General features: G+C 38.7%; 1 protein-coding gene across 2 annotated transcripts in view; it reads right to left on the bottom strand.

Moving 5' to 3' along the window:
• DNAAF9 (dynein axonemal assembly factor 9) overlaps window positions 1-20,517 on the bottom strand; it is a 172,294-nt gene that overhangs the window by 85,057 nt on the left and 66,720 nt on the right. For both annotated transcript variants that reach the window (XM_043885152.1, XM_043885153.1), the window contains exons 8-12: window positions 18,762-18,860; window positions 13,724-13,779; window positions 7,617-7,752; window positions 2,022-2,103; window positions 1,030-1,066 (exon numbers count right to left, since the gene is read on the bottom strand). In XM_043885152.1, the coding sequence (XP_043741087.1) occupies window positions 1,030-1,066; window positions 2,022-2,103; window positions 7,617-7,752; window positions 13,724-13,779; window positions 18,762-18,860 (410 nt within the window). The remainder of the gene's footprint in view (window positions 1-1,029; window positions 1,067-2,021; window positions 2,104-7,616; window positions 7,753-13,723; window positions 13,780-18,761; window positions 18,861-20,517) is intronic.

Below are 20,517 nucleotides of genomic sequence, written 5' to 3'. Positions count from 1 at the left end.
TAAGCCACTCAGGCTGTGATGTTTTGTTGCTGCTGCTGCTGCTGCTGCTAAATCACTTCAGTCATGTCCGACTCTGTGTGACCCCATTGACAGTATTTTGTTAGGGCAACCCAAGTAGACTACTATAAGTATTAATGAGTTTACTTCCTATTTTTGGTTTCCTGCTATAGTGATGGGAGTGTGGGGTAGGAGGGTGTGGAGGTCAATACTAGGACCTTTCTAAGGCTGCATGACCTGAGCTGAGATCTTAGTTCTGGTCCATAAGTCTGTGTGTCAGATTCAGAGGAAATACCTCTCAGACTAGATATGGTTTCACACAGATTCTAGCAGTGGGTTTCAGGATGTTCTATTTTTTGAACATCCCTAATATGAAATGAAGTATATAGAAAACATATTAAGAAGAGTTATGTGGGACTTCCCTGGTGATTCAGTGGCTAGGAAACCACCTGCCAATGCAGGGGACACAGGTTCAATCCCTGGTCCGGGAAGATCCCACATGTCATGAAGCACGAAGTCTATGTACGTCAGCTACTGAGCCCATGAGCCACAACTAATGAAGCCCATGCACCCTATAGCCCAAGCTCTGCAACAATAGAAGCCACAACAAGGAGAAGCCCACACACTGCAAGAGTAACTCTCCGGCTTGCCACAACTAGAGGAAGCTCATTCTTTCTAGAGACAAAGACCCAGTGCAGCCAAAAAAAAAAAAAAAAAGAAATAAGGAAGCCTGGTTCTTCATTTTAAAAAAAGAAAAAAAGAAGAGCTATGGTATTTAAATGCATGGAGGTGCAGGTAGGAAGTCTCTGAGTTCTGGAGAGAGGAACAGATGGCAAACCTGGCAGAGTCTCTAGCCTAGACTCCAAGATGAGAGACAGGGGCTGAGACATCTTGGGAGACCACACAGCTCTGCTCAGTCTTAAAAGAAAATGTCCCACCCAATGTCAATCTCAAAAGGAGGTAGATGTGATGATCTCAACTTCTGAATAACTTAACTCAGAAAGAAAAAATGTAATAGAAATGAAGACTTACATTTGTTCAGTTTTCTTGGACAGTTTGTTGTCATCTCCTGTGAAAGAGGGCCATTTATTACGAATGTGAGAAGATTATAGGAAATGCAAACACTTTACAAGGAGACTAGAATTTCCTATTTTGAAGGAGATGTCAAGGACTGTATTTTTTTTTTCGAGTTAAATACTGTACAAGTACAAATAATAGTGAAACCTAGCTTCTGTGAATATCCTCCTAGACCTTTATCCTGGACAATGATCTTGGCAACACACTTAGCATCACCACTAAACACCAAAGAAGACATGTGGAATCTTTGGCTTCAGAAAGTTTCTGCCTCTGTATTTAATTTTGTAAAAAAGAAGGTATAAGTAAACAGGCTCAGTTCTACCTCTTTTTTTCATCTCCTTAATTCAACTCAAGTCATGTTATGTTCAGAATTTCCCAGCTTACATAATAACTCTCAGGAGAAAAGCCTGGTTTCTAATGTACTCTCCTCTGTGGAACAGTGCCGGGATCCTCATTTATTCTTCTCCATGTCTCTTTGGATGTCTTGTAGCTTCTGGTTAGCCCAGCAAGGAGGACAGCCTCAGTCAGCCTAGCCTTTCAAGAGCATTGACACTTGCTCCTGTCAATGTTCCCAGCTTATGGGTACCCTTCTACTGTGGCTCTTTCTCACTTTTCTCACAAGAATAACAGGCACCTGGCTGAGTCATCCAAGTTCCCACTGCAGCCCATATCTCCTATCTGCAACTGCAGCTGACTCATCTTTGCCTTCCCTCTGATACCAATTACATGGTCTTACATATGATTAGACCTAATATATACTGAGCTGATAATTATTCCTCCATTGAAATACACTCTGTGTGAAACGTGTTAGGCATAACTCTCCACTTGGAACCAGAGAGGGAATCAGAGACTATAAAATGTGTTTCTGAGGAAAGGAGTAAATCCTGAGTCCATCTCTAGTTCATGGGAGAATAGGCGAGCTGATGAGACAACTTACATGGACTTACCCAAGTAAGGAACATGAGTAGCTCCAAAAAAGTATGTTCTTGAACAAGCCAGGGGTCCCTTTGGTGAAACACACTGTACTACCTGGATGTCAGAAAAAAAAGTAAAAAAGGGGGAGGGACTTTTAAAAGTGTATAATTAATGGAAATCCATTTTATTTTACCAACAGCTGATTTATTATTTTTTAAAGGCATCCGATGCAATGGACCTGAGTTTGAGTAGGTTCCAGGAGTTGGTGATTGACAGGGAAGCCTGGTGTGCTGCAGTCCATGGGGTCGCAAAGAGTCAGACACGACTGAGTGACTGAAATGAACTGAACTGAAAGGCATAGGGGAAAAGGTCACCTTTAACTGTTGTTTTCCCAAAGATACCTTTTGTGTGTTAACTTAGGCTATTTTGTGAGGCTGCTGTTGGGTCAGCCCAGGATGCTAAAGAATTAACAATTTAGAAGGAAAAGAAGATGAAATGTGCTTAGGTTTTGACTGTCATTAATATTTAGTCCAGACCTTTCACAGTGAGGACCTTGGCTGACATGATATGTAGATGTGGAGGGGCAGCTACAAACTCAGGAAAGGAGGTGATACCCAGGTCTCCACCTTCATCTGTATTTCATCTTTGTACACAGGCCTTCCAGGAGAGAAAGTAAGTTCTCTAGATTTTTAAATTCTTATTTTTGTTCCCTGCTTAGTTGTTCATTTATACAGATGGAAATGGATGTCCTTTCCTCCTGTGAAAACCCAACATCTCATCAGGGTTCCGAGGATAGTAGGTTCAAAATGCAAAAATGCTACCACAAGAACTAAAGGAAAGGAAATTAGTACAGTATATTAAAAATAGCTAAATATAACACAAATATCCATTCCTTCTATTTCACTCCATTGTTTAAGTCACAAGAGAAAATAATGGCATTTTTCTGTAATCCAAGTTATAGATTTGAAATTAAGACTTAATTCTGACTAATCTAAATCATACCATAGTGTAGATGATCAACATATTCATGAATCTAAATGAAAAATCATGTACGTAATTCTAATTGTTGGTTAATAGGCTTATTTCCAACATGTTCCTTGGATTTCCAAATTTTCCCTAACTAAAGGCTTTTTTTAAAGGTGCCAAGTATTTCAAACCTGCTTCCTTAGATGATGTCAGAAATTTATGTAAGCATATATTAACCTCAAATTTATTTAAATGCAACTGACAACAGATTAATCTCCAAAATATACAAACAGCTCATACAGATCAATATCAGAAAAACAAACAACTCAATGAAAAAAATGGGCAGAAGATTTAAATAATGAAAAAATTTCTTCAAAGAAGACATACAGATGGCCAAAGGCACGTCAAAAGATTCTAAACATGTTTAATTTGAGAAATGCAAATCAAAACTACAATGAGGTATCACCTCACATTGATCAGAATGGCTATCATCAAAAGTCTACAAATAATAAATGCTGGAGAGACTATGGAGAAAATGGAACCCTGCTACATCATTGTTCGGAATATAAACTGGTGCAGCCACCAGTTTGGAGAACAGTATGGAGGCTCCTCAAAAAACTACAAATAGAGCTACCATATGATCCTGTACTCCTGGGCACATATCCAGAGAAAATCCTAACTGGAAAAGATACATGCACCCTAATGTTCACTGCTGGATTCCTGACAATAGCTAAGACATTGAAACAACACAAATGTCTATCAACAGATGAGTAGATAAAGAAGACGTGGTACATATATACATAATGGGCTATTACTCAGTCAAAAAAGCATGAAATAATGCCATTTGCAGCAACATGGATGGACCTAGAGATTATCACAGTAAGTGAAGTAAGCCAGAGAAAGATAAATATCATATATTATCGCTTATATGTGGAACCAAAAAAAGAAAAAAATACAAATAAACTTACTTTGCAAACGGTAAGAGACCAACAGGCATAGAAAACAAATGTACGGTCACCAAAGGGGAAAGGGGGATGGGAGGAGGGACAAATTAGGAGGTTGGGATGAACATATACCCATTACTAATACAGAACAGATAACAAGGACCTACTGTATAGCATAGCCAATATTACAAAATATAATAACCTGTAAGGGAAAAGAATCTGAAGAATATATATATGTGTGTGTGTATAACTGAATCATTGTGCTGTACATCTGAAACTAACACTATTATAAATTGACTATACTGCAAAAAATTTTTATTGATGTTTACACTAAAAAGGAAATTGGCACAATAGGATCTGCATGTATAAAGTAAAAGTGCTCAGATAATCTGAATTTGCAGATATACTATCACCTATATAATTTGTAAATTATTCACAAATTGCACAGAAATGGAAAAGATAAGTACGTCACCTTGGAACAGAGCTGAATGAAGATGAAAGTTCATAACTAGGGCCCCCACCGCCCCAGGACCAGCTCTCAGGTAAGCTCCTTGACTTCATTATGTTTTCATATTTGTATAATAAAGCACTCCAATTATTATAAAAAGTTGTGTAAATAATCTGCTAAATGTTTGTTTTAATAAACTATTTTTTAGAGCAGTTTTAGGTTTAAAGACTGATCCAAGAGTAGAGAGAATTCCCATATTACCTTCTCTCCTTCCCCTTGCCTCCACAATTTCCCCTATTATTTGTCTTATAATATTATACTTGTTATAACTGATGAACTAATATTGATAAATTATTATTTTTAAATATTTATTTTTATTTATCATCTGGCTGTTCTGGATCTGAGTTGTTGCACATGGGATCTTTAGTTGTGGCATGTGGAGTCCAGTTCCCTGACTAGGGAATTGGGCCCCTTGGATTGGGAGCATGGCGTCTCAGCCACTGGACCACCAGGGAAGTCCTGAGAAATTATTATTAACTAGAATCCACCATTTATATTAGGGCTCATTCTTCATACTGTACTTTCTATGGATTTTGACAAATGTATAATGACATGCTCATCATTTCAGTATCATACAGAATAATTTCACTTCCCTAAAAATTCCCTGTGATCCACCTATTCTCCTTTCCTCCCAAACCCCAGGCAATGACTGATCTTTTACTATCTCCACTGGGTTTTTTTTTTGGCTGTACCACATGGCCTGTGGGATCTTAGTTTCCTGTCCAGGCACTGAACCTGGCCTCTTGGCAGCGAGAGTGCAGAGTCCTAAGCAATGGACCACCGGGGAATTCCCTTTACTGTACTGTCTCCATTGTTGCACCTTTTCCAGAATGTCACAGAGTGGAAATCATACACTATGTAGCCTTTGCAGATTGGCTTAACATTTTAAAAAATATATATTTATTTATTTGGCTAGACCAGGCCTTAGTTGCATCACTCAGGCTCTCCAGCAGTGGTACACAAGCTCCAGAATGTGCAGGCTCAGTAGCTGTGGCACGGCATGTGGGATCTTAGTTCCCAGACCAGGGATTGAACTGGCGTTCCCTGAATTGCAAGGCAGATTCTTTTTTTTTTTTTTTTTTTTGCCCCGCCCCACCCCTGCAAGGCAGATTCTTAACCACTGGACTACCAGGCAAATCCCTGGCTTCTTCAGCTTGGCAATATGCATTTTAGGTCCCTCCATGTCTTTCTGTGGGGCCTCCCTAATCTGGGTTCAATCCCTGGGTTGGGAAGATACCCTGGAGGAGGGCATGACAATACGCTCTAGTACTCTGGTCTAGAGAATCCCATGGAGAGAGGAGCCTGGCAGGTTGCAGTCCTTAGGTCACACAGAGCAGGACACAACTGAAGCAACGAAGCCGCAGCAGCACCAACAGCATGTCTTTTTGTGGCTTGATAGCTCTTTTTATCACTGAAACACAGTCCACTATATAGATTTACCAGTTTTATTTATCCATTCACCTACTAAAGGACACCGTGGCTGCTTCCAAGTTTTGGCAATTATGAGAAGTGATGTTACAAATAAATTCCTTGTGTAGTTGCTTTTTATGTGGACATAAATTTTCAACTCTTTTGGTAAATACAAAGGAGTATAACTAACGCTAAAACAATGATCAGTTTTGTAAGAAACTGCCAAACTGTCTTCCAAAGTGGCTGCACCATTTTGCATTTTCACCAGTAATGAATGAGAGTTTCTGAAGTTCCATTCTCTCCACCATTTGGTGTTGTCAGTGTTTTAGCCATTCTAAGGTGTATAATGGATGGCTAAATTATCGCTCCAAACATTTCAGAGCACAATCCTCACTGACTCTTCTACTAGTCTGTGAGATCCTCCAAGGCAAAGACCATGAATAAAATTTTCTTTAACCTAGCACAGTGACTGGAACATAGTAGACACTCAAAGAGGATTATTGAATTAATGAGCGAAAAGAAAAGCCCTTTGGCTTTGGAGTCATAAAGACCTAAAAACAGAAACTGGCTATTTCATCCACAATGTGAGTGTGCACTGGGGCTGGTTTCTTTTTCTGTAATTTTTTGAGATAAAATTCACTATTGTAAAGTATACAAAAAAATGTACTGGTTTCTCACTGTGCTCTTTCATCCTCCTTATTGTTCTAAGAGTCTTTCCTATTTAAATCATTTCTTCATTTCACCCAAACTTCCTTTAGTCATTTTTTTTAATACTTATTTTTATGTATCTATTTGGCTGCTCTGGATCTTAGTTGCAACATGTGGCCTGTGAACTCTCAGCTTCAGAATCCAAACTCAGAGTTGCGGCATGTGGGCTCTAATTCCCTGACTAGGAGTCGAACCCAAGCACTCTGCATTGGCAGTGTGGAGTCTTAGCCACTGGGCCACCAAGGAAGTCCCCCTTTAATCATTCTTTTAAGGTAGGTCTGCTGGTAACATTCTCTTTTCTTTCATCTGGGCATGTCTTGATTACCTCCTCATCACTGAATGGGATTTTCACTGGATATAGATTTCTAGGTGATAGTTCTCAGCACTTGAAATATAATAGTCAAGACATAAACTTAGGCTTGGAATGAACATTTTCAAGTTAATTTAAAATTCTTATTCTAAGATGGTAACGACAACCCTATATGCAAAACAGAAAAAGAGACACAGAAGTACAGAACAGACTTTTGAACTCTGTGGGAGAAGGTGAGGGTGGGATGTTTTGAAAGAACAGCATGTATATTATCTATGGTGAAACAGATCACCAGCCCAGGTGGGATGCATGAGACAAGTGCTCGGGCCTGGTGCACTGGGAAGACCCAGAGGAATCGGGTGGAGAGGGAGGTGGGAGGGGGGATCGGGATGGGGAATACGTGTAAATCTATGGCTGATTCATATCAGTGTATGACAAAACCCACTGAAAAAAAAATAAATAAATAAGGGGGGGGGGAAAAATAAATAAATAAATAAATAAAATAAAATTCTTATTCTACTATTGATACTAATTGGCTATCTTAAAGTTTGGCTTGTTTTTTTTTTATCCTTTTCCTTTCAAATATTTTAAAATTAAATATGCTTTCAAATCATATCTACTACTTTTATATAAAAACAGTTTTTAATCACTTTTTACACCAAAATAACTTCAAGTTTAAGGTTAAGTCAATTGACTAATTGGAAAGGTTCCATTTATCTAGCTCCCCTCCTCCCCAATTGATAATAAAACGAATTAAGCACCAGGTAGTCAAGTCACTCACCATGTGTCTGGCAAAGCTCCCACTGGGACCAGTGCTGCGTACTAGATGCCCTTCAGAAGGGAAGTTAAAGTTGCCAGCATTGAGGTTTTCTCGCGTGGAATGATTACCAAAGAGAACGAATGGCTGCCTATTAGGGCTAGAGTGGCAAATCAAAAACATGTGATTAGTGAAGAGATTCCTGGCCAAGGAAACTTCTAAATGAGTGCATTCTTGGGCTTCTCTGAGTGGCATCCTGCAGTTTGAGCAAGGTGATCAGTACAGTCTACCTAATGCTCCCTGTTAGTTGAGAAGAGAAGACATAACTAAACCCAAGCCACATTTATATTTTCAACTTCTCCTGCTGCTTAAGGAGAAAGTTCTATAAGTTTGCTGTTCATGATGCAGAGACGGAGCAAAATCCCAGTTTTATACAACAGCATTTTGATAGACATATACATTTTCAAGAATGATAGCAGTTGTGATACACTGAAGACAGACAATAGAACTGTTAACCATTCCTGTATAGCTTTTAGGAGGGAATGAGGAAAGCCCAGCTGCAAATTTTCTCATACCTACCCATTCCTGCAACCATCCCCCGTTTTCCCTCTTTCCTATTGGCTGCAATGCTTCCTTGTAGCTTCTGTGCTTTCCACTCTGCCCTCCTATAATCCATTCTCCACATGGCAGAGAAGACCATCTTTTAAACACACAAAGCCTTTACTTTCAGAAGGGCTGAAATTTTTCTCGTGGCCAACAAAAACTTACATGGTCTGCCCTAGACAATTTCCTTAGCTCCATGAAAGGCCACTCTCTCCCAACTCCCCCTTCCAGGCAAACTCAAATTTATTTTCCTTCACACACATTTCTTTTATGTTCCTGATATTTTCATCTCAGGACCACTGCTTTTCTCCCTTAATTATTCTTACTTATCATTCACATCTACCCCCAGAGGTCAGCTCTGGGGTGTGGTCTTCACAGTAACCATGTTCTTTTCTCCTTCAAGGAATCAGAGTTTTGCAATTACATATTTTTTTTGTGAGGATGCTTGATTAATGCCCTATTTCTCCACCATGCTATACACTCTACGAGGGAAGAGACTATGTCTGGTTTATTTTTTAATCATATATCTGTTGCTTAGTATGTCATACCCTCTCAACAAATAGTCAATGACTAAAGGGTATTTTTAAAAGATATTTTCTGCTACGGATTGAATGTTGTGTCCTTCCCAAATTCAACTTGCTAAAGTCCAAACCAACAAAGTGATAGTATTAGGACGGAGGGATTTGGGGAAGTACTTAGGTCATAAGGATAGGGCCTTCATGAACAGGATTATAAAACAGACTTTTATAAAAAGAAGTTCCAGAAAGATCCCCTTGCCCCTCCTGCCACATGAGGTTATAGTGAAATGACAGCCATCTATGAGAAAGTAGGCCCTCACCAGGCACCAAATCTGCCAGTGCCATGACTTTGGACTTCCCAGTCTCCAGAACTATAATGGAGAAATAAATGTTTGTTGTTTATAAGCTACCCAAGCTATGATATTTTTGTCACAGCAGCAAAAACAGACTAAGTCAGCTTTCTTTATCCCATATCCTTTCCTGAAAGTTTCCTTATGATAGGGACAGAGTAAAGGGACAAAGCAGGTGATTAAATAGTTAATCTCACTAGGAGACTGTAAGTAGAAAGAATATGGTAGACCCCTGTAAGTTTATGATTACTCAAGAAAGTACGTTTGCTTAACTACAAAACCATGCAACAGGAGCACGAAATACGCCCCAAAACTTTAAAACAATGGTGACATGAGACCTACATCTTGCCCAGTGAGCTCAGTAAGCTAGGACATGCTCTATGCACCGATCAAAAAAACAATAATTTGTGGACCTAGTTTGACCATGTAGGGAAAAGAAAAGTCTCCTGCTCAATCTAGAGGAGGAGCTGATGATGGAAGCATGACGGCTATACCAGAAAGACAAAGAAGGTCTCCCCCTCCCCACTTTTTCTATGATTATAAAATTGTAGCCAAGAAGGTTCTTGGAGATGTGGTATCTGTCAACCACCCCCTGTAAGCCTCAAAATCATACTATTCTAATAAATCACTTCTTACCTATTACTTTGCCTCTTGTTGAATTCGTTTCTGTGCTGAGACATAAAGGACTACGGTACTAGAGCTCTCTGGAGCCCCAAAAATGACACCTGTTTCACTTAAGAATATGTCATGTGGAAAATCCTTTGCATTTCTTTTCACTGTTCTTAAGCATCAAGCTGTGGTTCTTAAAAAGTAAACATGACTCTGATTCTATTCTGATGCTTAATTTAAGCTAAGTGACACAATGAGCAGAAAAAGATGACTCTGAATCCTAGCCAGGGTAGTCTGTCTCCTTATCAGATTGGACTGGAATTAGGGAAGAAAAGAAAGGAAAGATCTACTCTCATTTATAAGCCTCTTATCCTTCTCCATCAGAGGCCAGACAGACTGAAAACCAAAGTGACAGAAACTAAACAATCTAATCACACGGACCACAGCCTTGTCTTACTCAGTGAAACTATGAGCCATGCCATGTATGGCCACCCAAGATGGACAGGTCATGGTGGAGAGTTCTGACAAAACGTGGTGCACAGAAGGGAATGGCAAACCACTTCAGTATTCCTGCCTTGAGAACCCCATGAACAGTATGAAAAGGCAAAAAGATGGACACTGAAAGATGAACTCCCCAGGTTGGTAGGAAGGTGCCAAATATGCTACTGGAGATCAGTGGAGAAAAAACTCCAGAAAGAATGAAGAGACGGAGTCAAAGCAAAAACGACACCCAGTTGTGGATATGACTGGTGATGCAAGTAAAGTCTGATGCTGTAAAGAGCAATATTGCATAGGAACCTGGAATGTTAGGTCCATGAATCAAGGCAAATTGAAAGTGGTCATACAGGAGACAAGAGTGAACGTCGACATTTTAAGAATCCGCAAACTAAAATGGACTGGAGTGAGTGAATTTAACTCAGATGACCATTATATCTACTACTGTCGGCAAGAATCCCTTAGAAGAAATGGAGTTGCCATCACAGTCAACAAGAGAGTCTGAAATGCACTACTTGGATGCAATCTCAAAAATGACAAAATCATCTCTGTTCTTTTCCAAGGCAAACCATTCAATATCAGAGTAATCCAAGTCTATGCCCTGACCAATAATGCTGAAGAAGCTGAAGTTGAATGGTTCTATGAAGACCTACAAGACCTTCTAGAACTAACACCCAAAGAATATGTCCTTTTCACTATAGGGGGCTGGAATGCAAATAACCTGGAGTAACTGGCAAATTTGGCCTTGGAGTACAGAATCAATCAGGGCAAAGGTTAATAGAGAACGCACAGGTCATAACAAACACTCTCTTCCAACAACACAAGAGAAGACTCTACACATGGACATCACCAGATGGTCATTACCAAAATCAGATTGATTACATTCTTTGCAGCCAAAGATGGAGAAGCACTATACAGTCAGCAAAAACAAGACCAGGAGTTGACTGTGGCTCAGATCATGAACTCCTTATTGCCAAATTCAGACTTAAATTGAAGAAAGTAGGGAAAACCACTAGACCATTCAGGTATGACCTAAATCAAATCCCTTATGTCTGTACAGTGGGAGTGACAATAGACTCAAGGGATTAGATTTGATAGACAAGAGTGCCTGAAGAACTATGAACAGAGGTTCGTGACACTGTACAGGAGACAGGGATCACGATCATCCCCAAGAAAAAGAAATGCAAAAAGGCAAAATGGTTGCCTGAGGAGGCCTTACAAATAGCTGTGAAAAGAAGAGAAGCAAAAGGCAAAGGAGAAAAGGAAAGATATACCCATCTGAGCGCAGAGTTCCAAAGAACAGCAATGAAAGATGAGAAAGCCCTCCTCAGTGATCAGTGCCAAGAAATAGAGGAAAACAATACAATGGGAATGACTAGAGATCTCTTTAAAAAAATTAGAGATACCAGGGGAACTGTTCATGCAAAGATGGGCACAGTAAGGACAGAAATGGTATGGACCTAACAGAAGCAGAAGATATTAAGAAGAGGTGGCAAGAATACACAGAAGAACTATAAAAAAAAAATCTTCATGACCCAGATAACCATGATGGTGTGATCATTCACCTAGAGCCAGACATTCTGGAATGTGAAGTTCAGTGGGCCATAGGAAGCATCGCTACGAACAAAGCTAGTGGAGGTGATAGAATTACAGTTTAGCTATTTCAAATCCTAACAAATGATGCTGTGAAAGTGCTACACTCAATATGTCAGCAAATGTGGAAAACTCAGCAGTGGCCACAGGATTGGAGAAGGTCAGTTTTCATTCCAGTCCCAAAGAAAGGCAATGCCAAAGAATGCTCAAACTACCGTACAACTGCACTCATCTCACACGCTAGCAAAGTAATGCTCAAAATTCTCCAAGCCAGGCTTCAGCAATACATGAACCGTGAACTTCCAGATGTTCAAGTTGGTTTTAGAAAAGGCAGAGGAACCAGAGATCAAATTTGCCAACATCCGTTGGTTCATCAAAAAAGCAAGAGAGCTCCAAAAAAACATCCATTTCTGCTTTATTGACTATGCCAAAGCCTTTGACTGTGTGGATAACAACAAACTGTGGAAAACTCTGAAAGAGATGGGAATACCAGACAACCTAACCTGCATCCTGAGAAATCTGTATGCAGGTCAAGAAGCAACAGTTAGAACTGGACATGGAACAACAGACTGGTGCCAAACTGGGAAAGGAGTACATCAAGCCTGTATATTGTCACCCTGCTTATTTAACTTATATGCAGAGTACATCATGCGAAATGCTGGATTGGATGAAGCACTAGCTGGAATCAAGATTGCCAGGAGAAATGTCAATAACCTCAGATATGCAGATGACACCACCCTTACAGCAGAAAGCGAAGAACTACTAAAGAACCTCCTGATGAAAGAGAGTGAAAAAGTTGGCTTAAAACTCAACATTCAGAAAACCAAGATCATGGCATCTGGTTCCATCACTTCATGGCAAATAGATGCGGAAACAGTGGAAACAGTGGCAGACTTCATTTTTGGGGGCTCCAAAATCACTGCAGATGGTGATTGCAGCCATGAAATTAAAAGACGCTTGCTCCTTGGAAGAAAAGTTATGACCAACCTAGACAGCTTATTAAAAAGCAGAGACATTACTTTGCCAACAAAGGTTCGTCTAGTCAAAGCTATGGTTTTTCCAGTAGTCATGTATGGATGTGAGAGTTGGACTATGAAGAAAGCTGAGCACCGAAGAATTGATGCTTTTGAACTGTTGTGTTGGAGAAGACTCTTGAGAGTCCCTTGGACTGCAAGGAGATCCAACCAGTCCATCCTAAAGGAAATCAACCCTGAATATTCACAGGAAGGACTGATGCTGAAGCTGAAACTCCTATACTTTGGCCATCTGATGCGAAGAACTGACTCATTGGAAAAGACCCTGATGCTGGGCAAGATTGAAGGTGGAAGGAGAAGGGGATGACAGAGGATGAGACAGCTGGATGGCATCACCACATCAATGGACATGAGTTTGCATAAACTCCAGGAGTTGGTGATGGACAGGGGGGTCTCGCATGCTGCAGTCCATTGGGTCGCAAAGAGTCAAACACAACTGAGCAACTGAACTGAACTGAACTTTCATTTATTCATCAGAGGAACAATCCCCAGCTTGGCCCTCCTGATTATCATGCTTGCTGAGGAATCACTACAAGAAAACAAGTGCAGCAGCCCTCATGCTCCCATGTCTTCCTGGGGCTGGACTTTTATGCTAGATCCCTTTTACTCCCTAAAAGCCACAGTTAATGCCTGCCAAGCCCTTGGACACCCTGCTTCCTCTAGTTTTGCTGGGCTAGGGATGGAATAAAAAAATTCCTTTCTTTAGATTTTAGCAAGTTACGATGTTTTAAAAGCCAGTTTAATATAAAACTATTTTTAATACAAAAGGAGTGAAAGGATTTTACAGAGTATGGATTTCTTACTCTGTAAGAAAATCAACTCATACTTTCTTGATCCAGCTTCTAGACTAAGATTCTTCCCCCATTTCCACTCCCTTATCAACCCCATTTTCTCTATTACCATTCACCTTTCTTTCCCAAGACTCTTACCTATTTTCAGTTATATGACTGGAGATCATTCCATGACTAAAGTAACTTCTGAATGGCTAAAAAAGAAGCCAACATTATATATATTAAGATCACAACTTTATAAAACAATCACAAACCCCTGATATATGCATGCAGGTATATAAATAAAGTGTCAAACAAACAGAATGAGAAAAAGAGGGACAGCTATGTTTGCAGATTGTTACAAGAACAAAAGAGGACAACATGAATTTGGGGGATAGCAGACAAATAAAAATTAGCAAAGGAAAAAGGCAAATGGCTGCAAAAGAAAAAGAAAGGAAATGGAAGGTAAAGAAAAGAAATTCTTGTCAAATTTTTAGTTTTTAACTACTGAAAGGAAGTTGGAAGAACCACCATTTGTGTTCTAAGTTACTAACCATAAAGGAATTTTTTTCTTCTATTAAAATTTATTTCTACATTTCCAATAATTAGAATTATGTTACTTCTATAAATTACAATATATACTAATTCTAATATACTAATTTAATATCAGTAATGAGGAAGAATCCAAGGGACTTAGAAGTACTGACAGAAGTTTCCCAGGAAACCACAGTAGTACTTCTCAGCTTTGGTGTGCACAGTGCTAAACACTAATCAAACATTAATATGCAGGATCTATGTCAAGAGTTCAAAACTTCAAAACGCAATTTGAATCTCCTTAAATAATATTGACCGTTTCCCCTTCAATTTAAATACGTAATATATGCTTATTTTAGAACACAATAAAAACACCTACAATCTCTAAGAACTGTGAACATTCTGGTACATTTTCTTCAAGTCTTTTTTTTATGGTATAGTCATAATAAATATAGATTGTACCAAAGCTTATTAAAAGTCCTTTATTCTTGGAAATTTATATTGCCACTAACTTTCTTAGATCATGAATAATACTGCAATGAATTTATCATAAATTTTATCTACAGTTCTGATTATGTCCTTAAGGCAACTGAAATTATAGGGTAAAAAGGCAGAACTATATTGCCAAATTGGTTTCAAAAAAGTTTGATCAATGTACACTTCCACTTACAATATCTGAGTGTGCCTATCTCAAGGTATACACTATCCATTAAATGTCCTTTTAAAAATATTCTGACAAATGAAAAACTGTACCTCGTTGTTTTATTTTACTTTGATTTTTAATGAAGCAGAATATTTCAGATATGTTCAATGGCCATTTGGACTTCCCTTTGATCATGAACTGTTTATTTACATCCTCTGTTTGTTTATTAATTGGAGTTTGTCTTACTGATTTGTAAAAACTCTTTAAAAGTAATGACAAAGTTTATTGAGGGTTTACCATGTGAACTATGATAAGCATTTAAATATATTATGTCAAATACAGTGGATCCTTAAACAACATAGGTTTGAACTACACAGTTCCACTTATATGCGGATCTTTTAAAATAGTAACCATCACAGTAATATATGATCTGCAGCTGGTTGAATCTGTGAATGTGGAACTGCAGATGCCAAGGAAACACAGATATGGAATGACTGAGCACAGGAGGGGTTGTGCACACAAAAGGCTGACTGTAAGTTACATGCAGAATGTTGACTGTGTGGAGGGTCTGGGTCCCTGAAACCAGTGCTGTTCAATGGTCAACTGTAATCCTATGTGTTCTAGTCTATCATGAGACCCTCTCCACAGATGAGCTGGCTAATTTAAACGTGTCCCAGGTCACAGAGCTAGTGAGCAACATAGTCAGGATTCTAACTGGATTTGGGGACAAAAGATAAAATTAGATTCATATCTCACATCATATGCACAAGAAGATTTCAAGTAAATTAGGGATCTAAATTTAAAAAATTTAACCATACAAGTACTAAATGGGTAAATTCCTCTTTAACCTTAATAAGCCTTTCTGTATATATGATTTAAAATCCACAGGCAATATAAGAAAATATTAATAAATTTATATAAAGATAAAAAGTTTGTATGGCAAGAAACCACCATAAACAAAGCAATTGATAAAAAGGAAGAAATATTTCAAATACATATCATAGACAAAAAGTTAATAGCCTAAATATCTATAAGGAACTCAAAAAAAACAATGGACAAAAGACCTAAAACCTGTATTCTATAGCTCCAGTTAATAATACTGTGTCAATATTAAAATGGGAAAAAGACAAGAAAATAAAATATAAAATGGCCTTCAAACATATGAAAAAGTGCTCAAGCTTAGTCATAATTAGAAAAACAAAACTAAAATAATTCCAAGATATCACTTCTCATCTATGAGACTGTGAAAAATTAAAAAGTATGACAACACATTCTACTGGGGAAGCTGTGGTGAAACAGGCACTCTCATATGTTGCTAGTGGGAATGCAAATCGGTACAACCTTTCTGAAGGGAAATTTGGCAACAGCTAACACAACTACAAATGCACTTACCTTGTGAGCCAGCAATTCCATTACTACGTATACAAACCTCCAACAATATGAAAATACATAACCACAGAGTTATTTACTATGGCACTGTTTGCAATGGCATAATATTGAAAATAACCTAAATACACATACATAAGAGAGTGGCTGAGTAAATTAAGATAAATCCACACAATGGAGTACAGCTGAACACATGGGTTAATCTGTGTATAACTTATAGTTGGCCCTCTGCATTCGCAGTTTCTCCGAATCCAATCATGAATTCAACCAATCGTGAATTGCAGTACTGAAGTATTTACTACTGAAAAATATCCATGTATCAGTGGATCCAGTATTTCAAGTCTGCATTGTTCAAGGGTCAACTGTACTACGAATTATAACAAAGAATGAGGAGGCTCTCAATAAACTGACCTAGAGAGAGTTCTAGGATACATTGAGCAAAGTGTTAAAAGAGCAAAGCAGAAATGACTACATACAGCATGCTACTCTTCAATGAAAGAAAGAAGAGTTTATAAAAAAAATAGCAATGTATCTGATCATTTGTGCAAAAGGGACAGAAAAGAGTTTATCAGAGATTTGTTACCTATTAGTAAAAGAATGGGTGAAAAAGAATGGGAAGAAAGTGGCAATGAGAACAAGGTAGCAAGAAACCAGGAGTGACACTTCCCTGGGTAGACCTTTTTGAATATTTTTCACTCTTAGAATCAGTAATGAGAGAAGAAAAAAAAAAGAATTAAAAACAACAACAACAACAACAACCAGAAATGGTAGACCAACTTTAAGCGGCCTAATATAGAGGTAACTGGAGTCTCTGAAGGGGAAGAGGACTGAAAAAATAATAGCCAAAAACTTTCCAAACTTGATGCAATTATAAATCCACAGATCCAAAAAGTTCAACAAAACCCAAGCGTAAGAAGTATGATCAAAATTATAGTCAGACAGGACTTTCCTGGTGGTCCCAGTGGTTAAGAATGCCAACACAGGGGACACAGTTCCATCCCTGGTCCGGGAAGATTCCACATGCTTCAAGGAAACTAAGCCCATGTGCCCCAACTACTGAAGCCTGCGCACTGGAAAGCCTACACACAATGACTGAGCCCAGACGCTGCGACTACTGAAGGCCATATGCCTTGAGCCTGTGCCCTGAGACAAGAGAAACCACTGCAATGAGAAGCCTGCACACCACAACTGGCGAGTAGCTCCGGCTGACATCAACTAGAGAAAGCAATGAAGTCTTCACTGCAATGAAGACCCAGGGCAGCCAAAAATGAAAATAAATAATTTAAAAAAATGAACAGCTAAAAAATTACATTTATAGACATATCATAATCAAATTACTCAAAACCAGTAATGAAAGGGAAAATCTTCAAAGCTACCAGAGGGAAAAAAGACCAGTTACAGGCAGAAGAATAAAGAAAAAGATAAAAGACATCATCAGAAACAGTGCAAGTAAGAAAGAGTGAAACATCTTTCAAGTACTGAAAGGAAAAAATTGTCAACCTAGAATTCCATATACCACAAAAATACTTTTAAAAATGAAAGTGAAAAAAATATTTTCAGACATACAAAAGCTCGAAGAATTTTCTTCTGAATCATCAGAAGATTCACACTACAAAAAATGTTAAAGGATATCCTTCAGGGAGAAGGGAATTATACCATATGAACATCTGTGTCTACACAAAGAAATGAACAGCACCAGAAATTTCAACTGCGTATGCAGATATATAAGATTTTTAAATTATTTAAAATCTTTAAAAAGTATTTTTAAAGATAAAAAGATAATTGACTAAACAAGAATAATACCAATATACTGTAGGGTTTATAGCATAAGGTAATGAAGGTAAAAGTAAAATGCATGGCAACAAAGATCAACTCCAGTTCTAAAGATCAGGAGCAGGGCTTATACTGGGTCACAGTGAAACACAGAAAACACAGTCCAAACCCAAAGTAAGCTCAAGTGCAAGCTCAAAATCGCTTTGATCCTGCCTGTTGACTACTTTTGGGAACAGTTCTGTACCTTAGTTCTTGATTTACATACCTCAGTTGACTCATGGAATGGTTCCTAGCCTGAACCTAGCAACTTCACTTTGTTGTTTGCTTAGAAAGAAAGTTTGGCATCACCTAGAGGTTCAACTGATAAAGGTGTGCTATTCGTATGTGAAGAATTATTCCTAGGCTTATTAACTGGTGCCCAACAGAATTCCTGACTGACAAGGACACCACCTCTAAGAAATGAGTATCTTTATTATAAAGAAACTGGCACAGAAAAAAAAAGTATAAGAATATATACATATTTATATATATAAGAATATATATTCTTATATATATATTAGATATTCATATATATACATTCTTATATATATGTAAGAATATAGGGGGCAGCACAGAAACTAAAAATTTCTTTACATCATGCGACGAAGTTTAAGAATATATATATTCTTAACATATATATTAAGTTTAAGAATATAGGGGGTGGCACAAAAACTAAAAATTTCTTTACATCATGCAACAAAGTTTAAGGAGATGATAACCAAATTAGGATTGGTAGTGATGTAGTCTGAAAATTGTTTTAATAAAAATAAAAACAAATAAATTAGCCATTTCTTCTTTCTTTTTGACACTTCCTTTACATACCTCACCCGCCTGAGATTCAGACAGTTCTAGCAAGAAGGGAATTTCTGTGTCAAAATTAGCGAAGAAGCTAGTCCACTGATATTCAAAAGCCACCAAATCCTAGAAAGAAAATGAAAAAGATAATGCGTTTGGTCATTTAAGGAGATACTTTAGAAAACCAGAATCATGAAACCACATCTGATCTCAAATTACCAGAGTATTTAATATACATTGTTTAAAGGATAGTAGCAAACTATTTATACCTGTTATCACATGGATGGATCTTAAAAACATTATGCCCAGTGAAAGACCCCAGATATAAGAGACTACAATATATGAAACACTCAGAAAAGACAAATCTAGAGAGACAGAAAGTAGACTAGCAGTTTGTTTAGGGCTGGGAGTGGGAATGGAAACTGACTACAAGTGAGCAGGTTACCGAATCTCAAGGCCATGTGCCTGATGCAGTGAGGCCTGTCAATACTAAAACATAGAGTTTGGAACAGACAAAGGTTTATTGCAGATTCATACAAGGAGATGGGTGGCTCATGCTCTAAGAATCCCAAAGTTACTGAAAGCTTTCAGCAAGCTCCTTTAAAAGCAAAAGGTAAGGGATGGGCGCAGTTAGTTCTTGCAGACTTCTCGGTGTCAGATCCTTTGTTCTTGAGGTGAGCTCATACAGTCAGGTAACGTGTTCCTGTAAATCTCTACCAGATTTTAATGTTAATTCTCTGTCCTGACAAGAAAGGGCAAAGTCCTAAGGTACAACTTTCACCCTCCAAGGTTCCAGTCCTGGCTAAGAGAAGATAGATCTCAGTTGGCAGCTCCTTCAGGGTTCGGTTCCCACATCCTGCCCAGCTATCATCCCTGAGGGAGCCAGGCCCCCAACCTAACTGGCCCGCCGTCTCCTCAGGTCGCTCAAAAGGGGACACCAGATCTCACAAACTGTGACCAGACAGACATCTACTGCTAGTAGGTCGGACAGACAGGGATGGGGCAAGAGGTTCACTACTCCTCAAGGCCTGGGACACAGCTAGTGGAAGACCTTAGTGAGGTCTCTGGAGCCCTCTAGGAATGGGTGAGCTGGACGCCTGCAGAAGAAGGCCTGAATCTGCCTCTTAACTCACTCTCCACCTGGTGACTACCACACCACTGACCGTTGACTGAATCACTTCCCTAATGGTCACTCACTGACAGCTGTTTGCTGAGGGGTGGTGGGGGGAGGAACAGGGCAGCACTGAGGCACTAACCAATGTCTGAGCAAGACTGCTTGCCTAGTTACAGGGTGCGGAGTAATGAGGCACAGCAATGGCTGCCTGCTAAGGGCTATGCTCATCCCGCTCTGTTGCAAGCACAAAGGAACTCTCTGGGTTGATGAAATGTAAAATTCAAATTGTGGTGACAATTGCATCATTCTGTAAACTTACTAAAAATCATCGAATTGTATACTTAAAATGGGTAAATTTTATGGTACATAAATTATATTCCAATAAAGCTTTTTTTTTTAAAAAAGGACAGTAATTTCCTTTAAAAGCTGTTTTTAAAAAGGACAATCGGCAGGCCTTGTTGAGAGGGTGTTATTTATGAGGCAAAGTAAAGCTATTTATGAGACACTGTACCTAGTAAGTACCAAAAAAGTTACAACAGTGAAGTTTGTTCAAGGACAAATTAGTTGACTTTAGTTAGAAGTTCAGTGGGGTCAGAGGTGACCCAGAGCCCTTTTCTCCCTCACCCCCTCCTCCTGGGGGAATGCAAATATGTACTTTACTTGCTGATT

The sequence above is a fragment of the Cervus elaphus genome, chromosome 23 (genome assembly GCF_910594005.1).
Source record: "Cervus elaphus chromosome 23, mCerEla1.1, whole genome shotgun sequence".
NCBI lineage: Eukaryota > Metazoa > Chordata > Mammalia > Artiodactyla > Cervidae > Cervus > Cervus elaphus.
The sequence above is the reverse complement of the archived record's forward strand: the minus strand, read 5'-3'. Positions and strand labels throughout refer to the sequence as shown.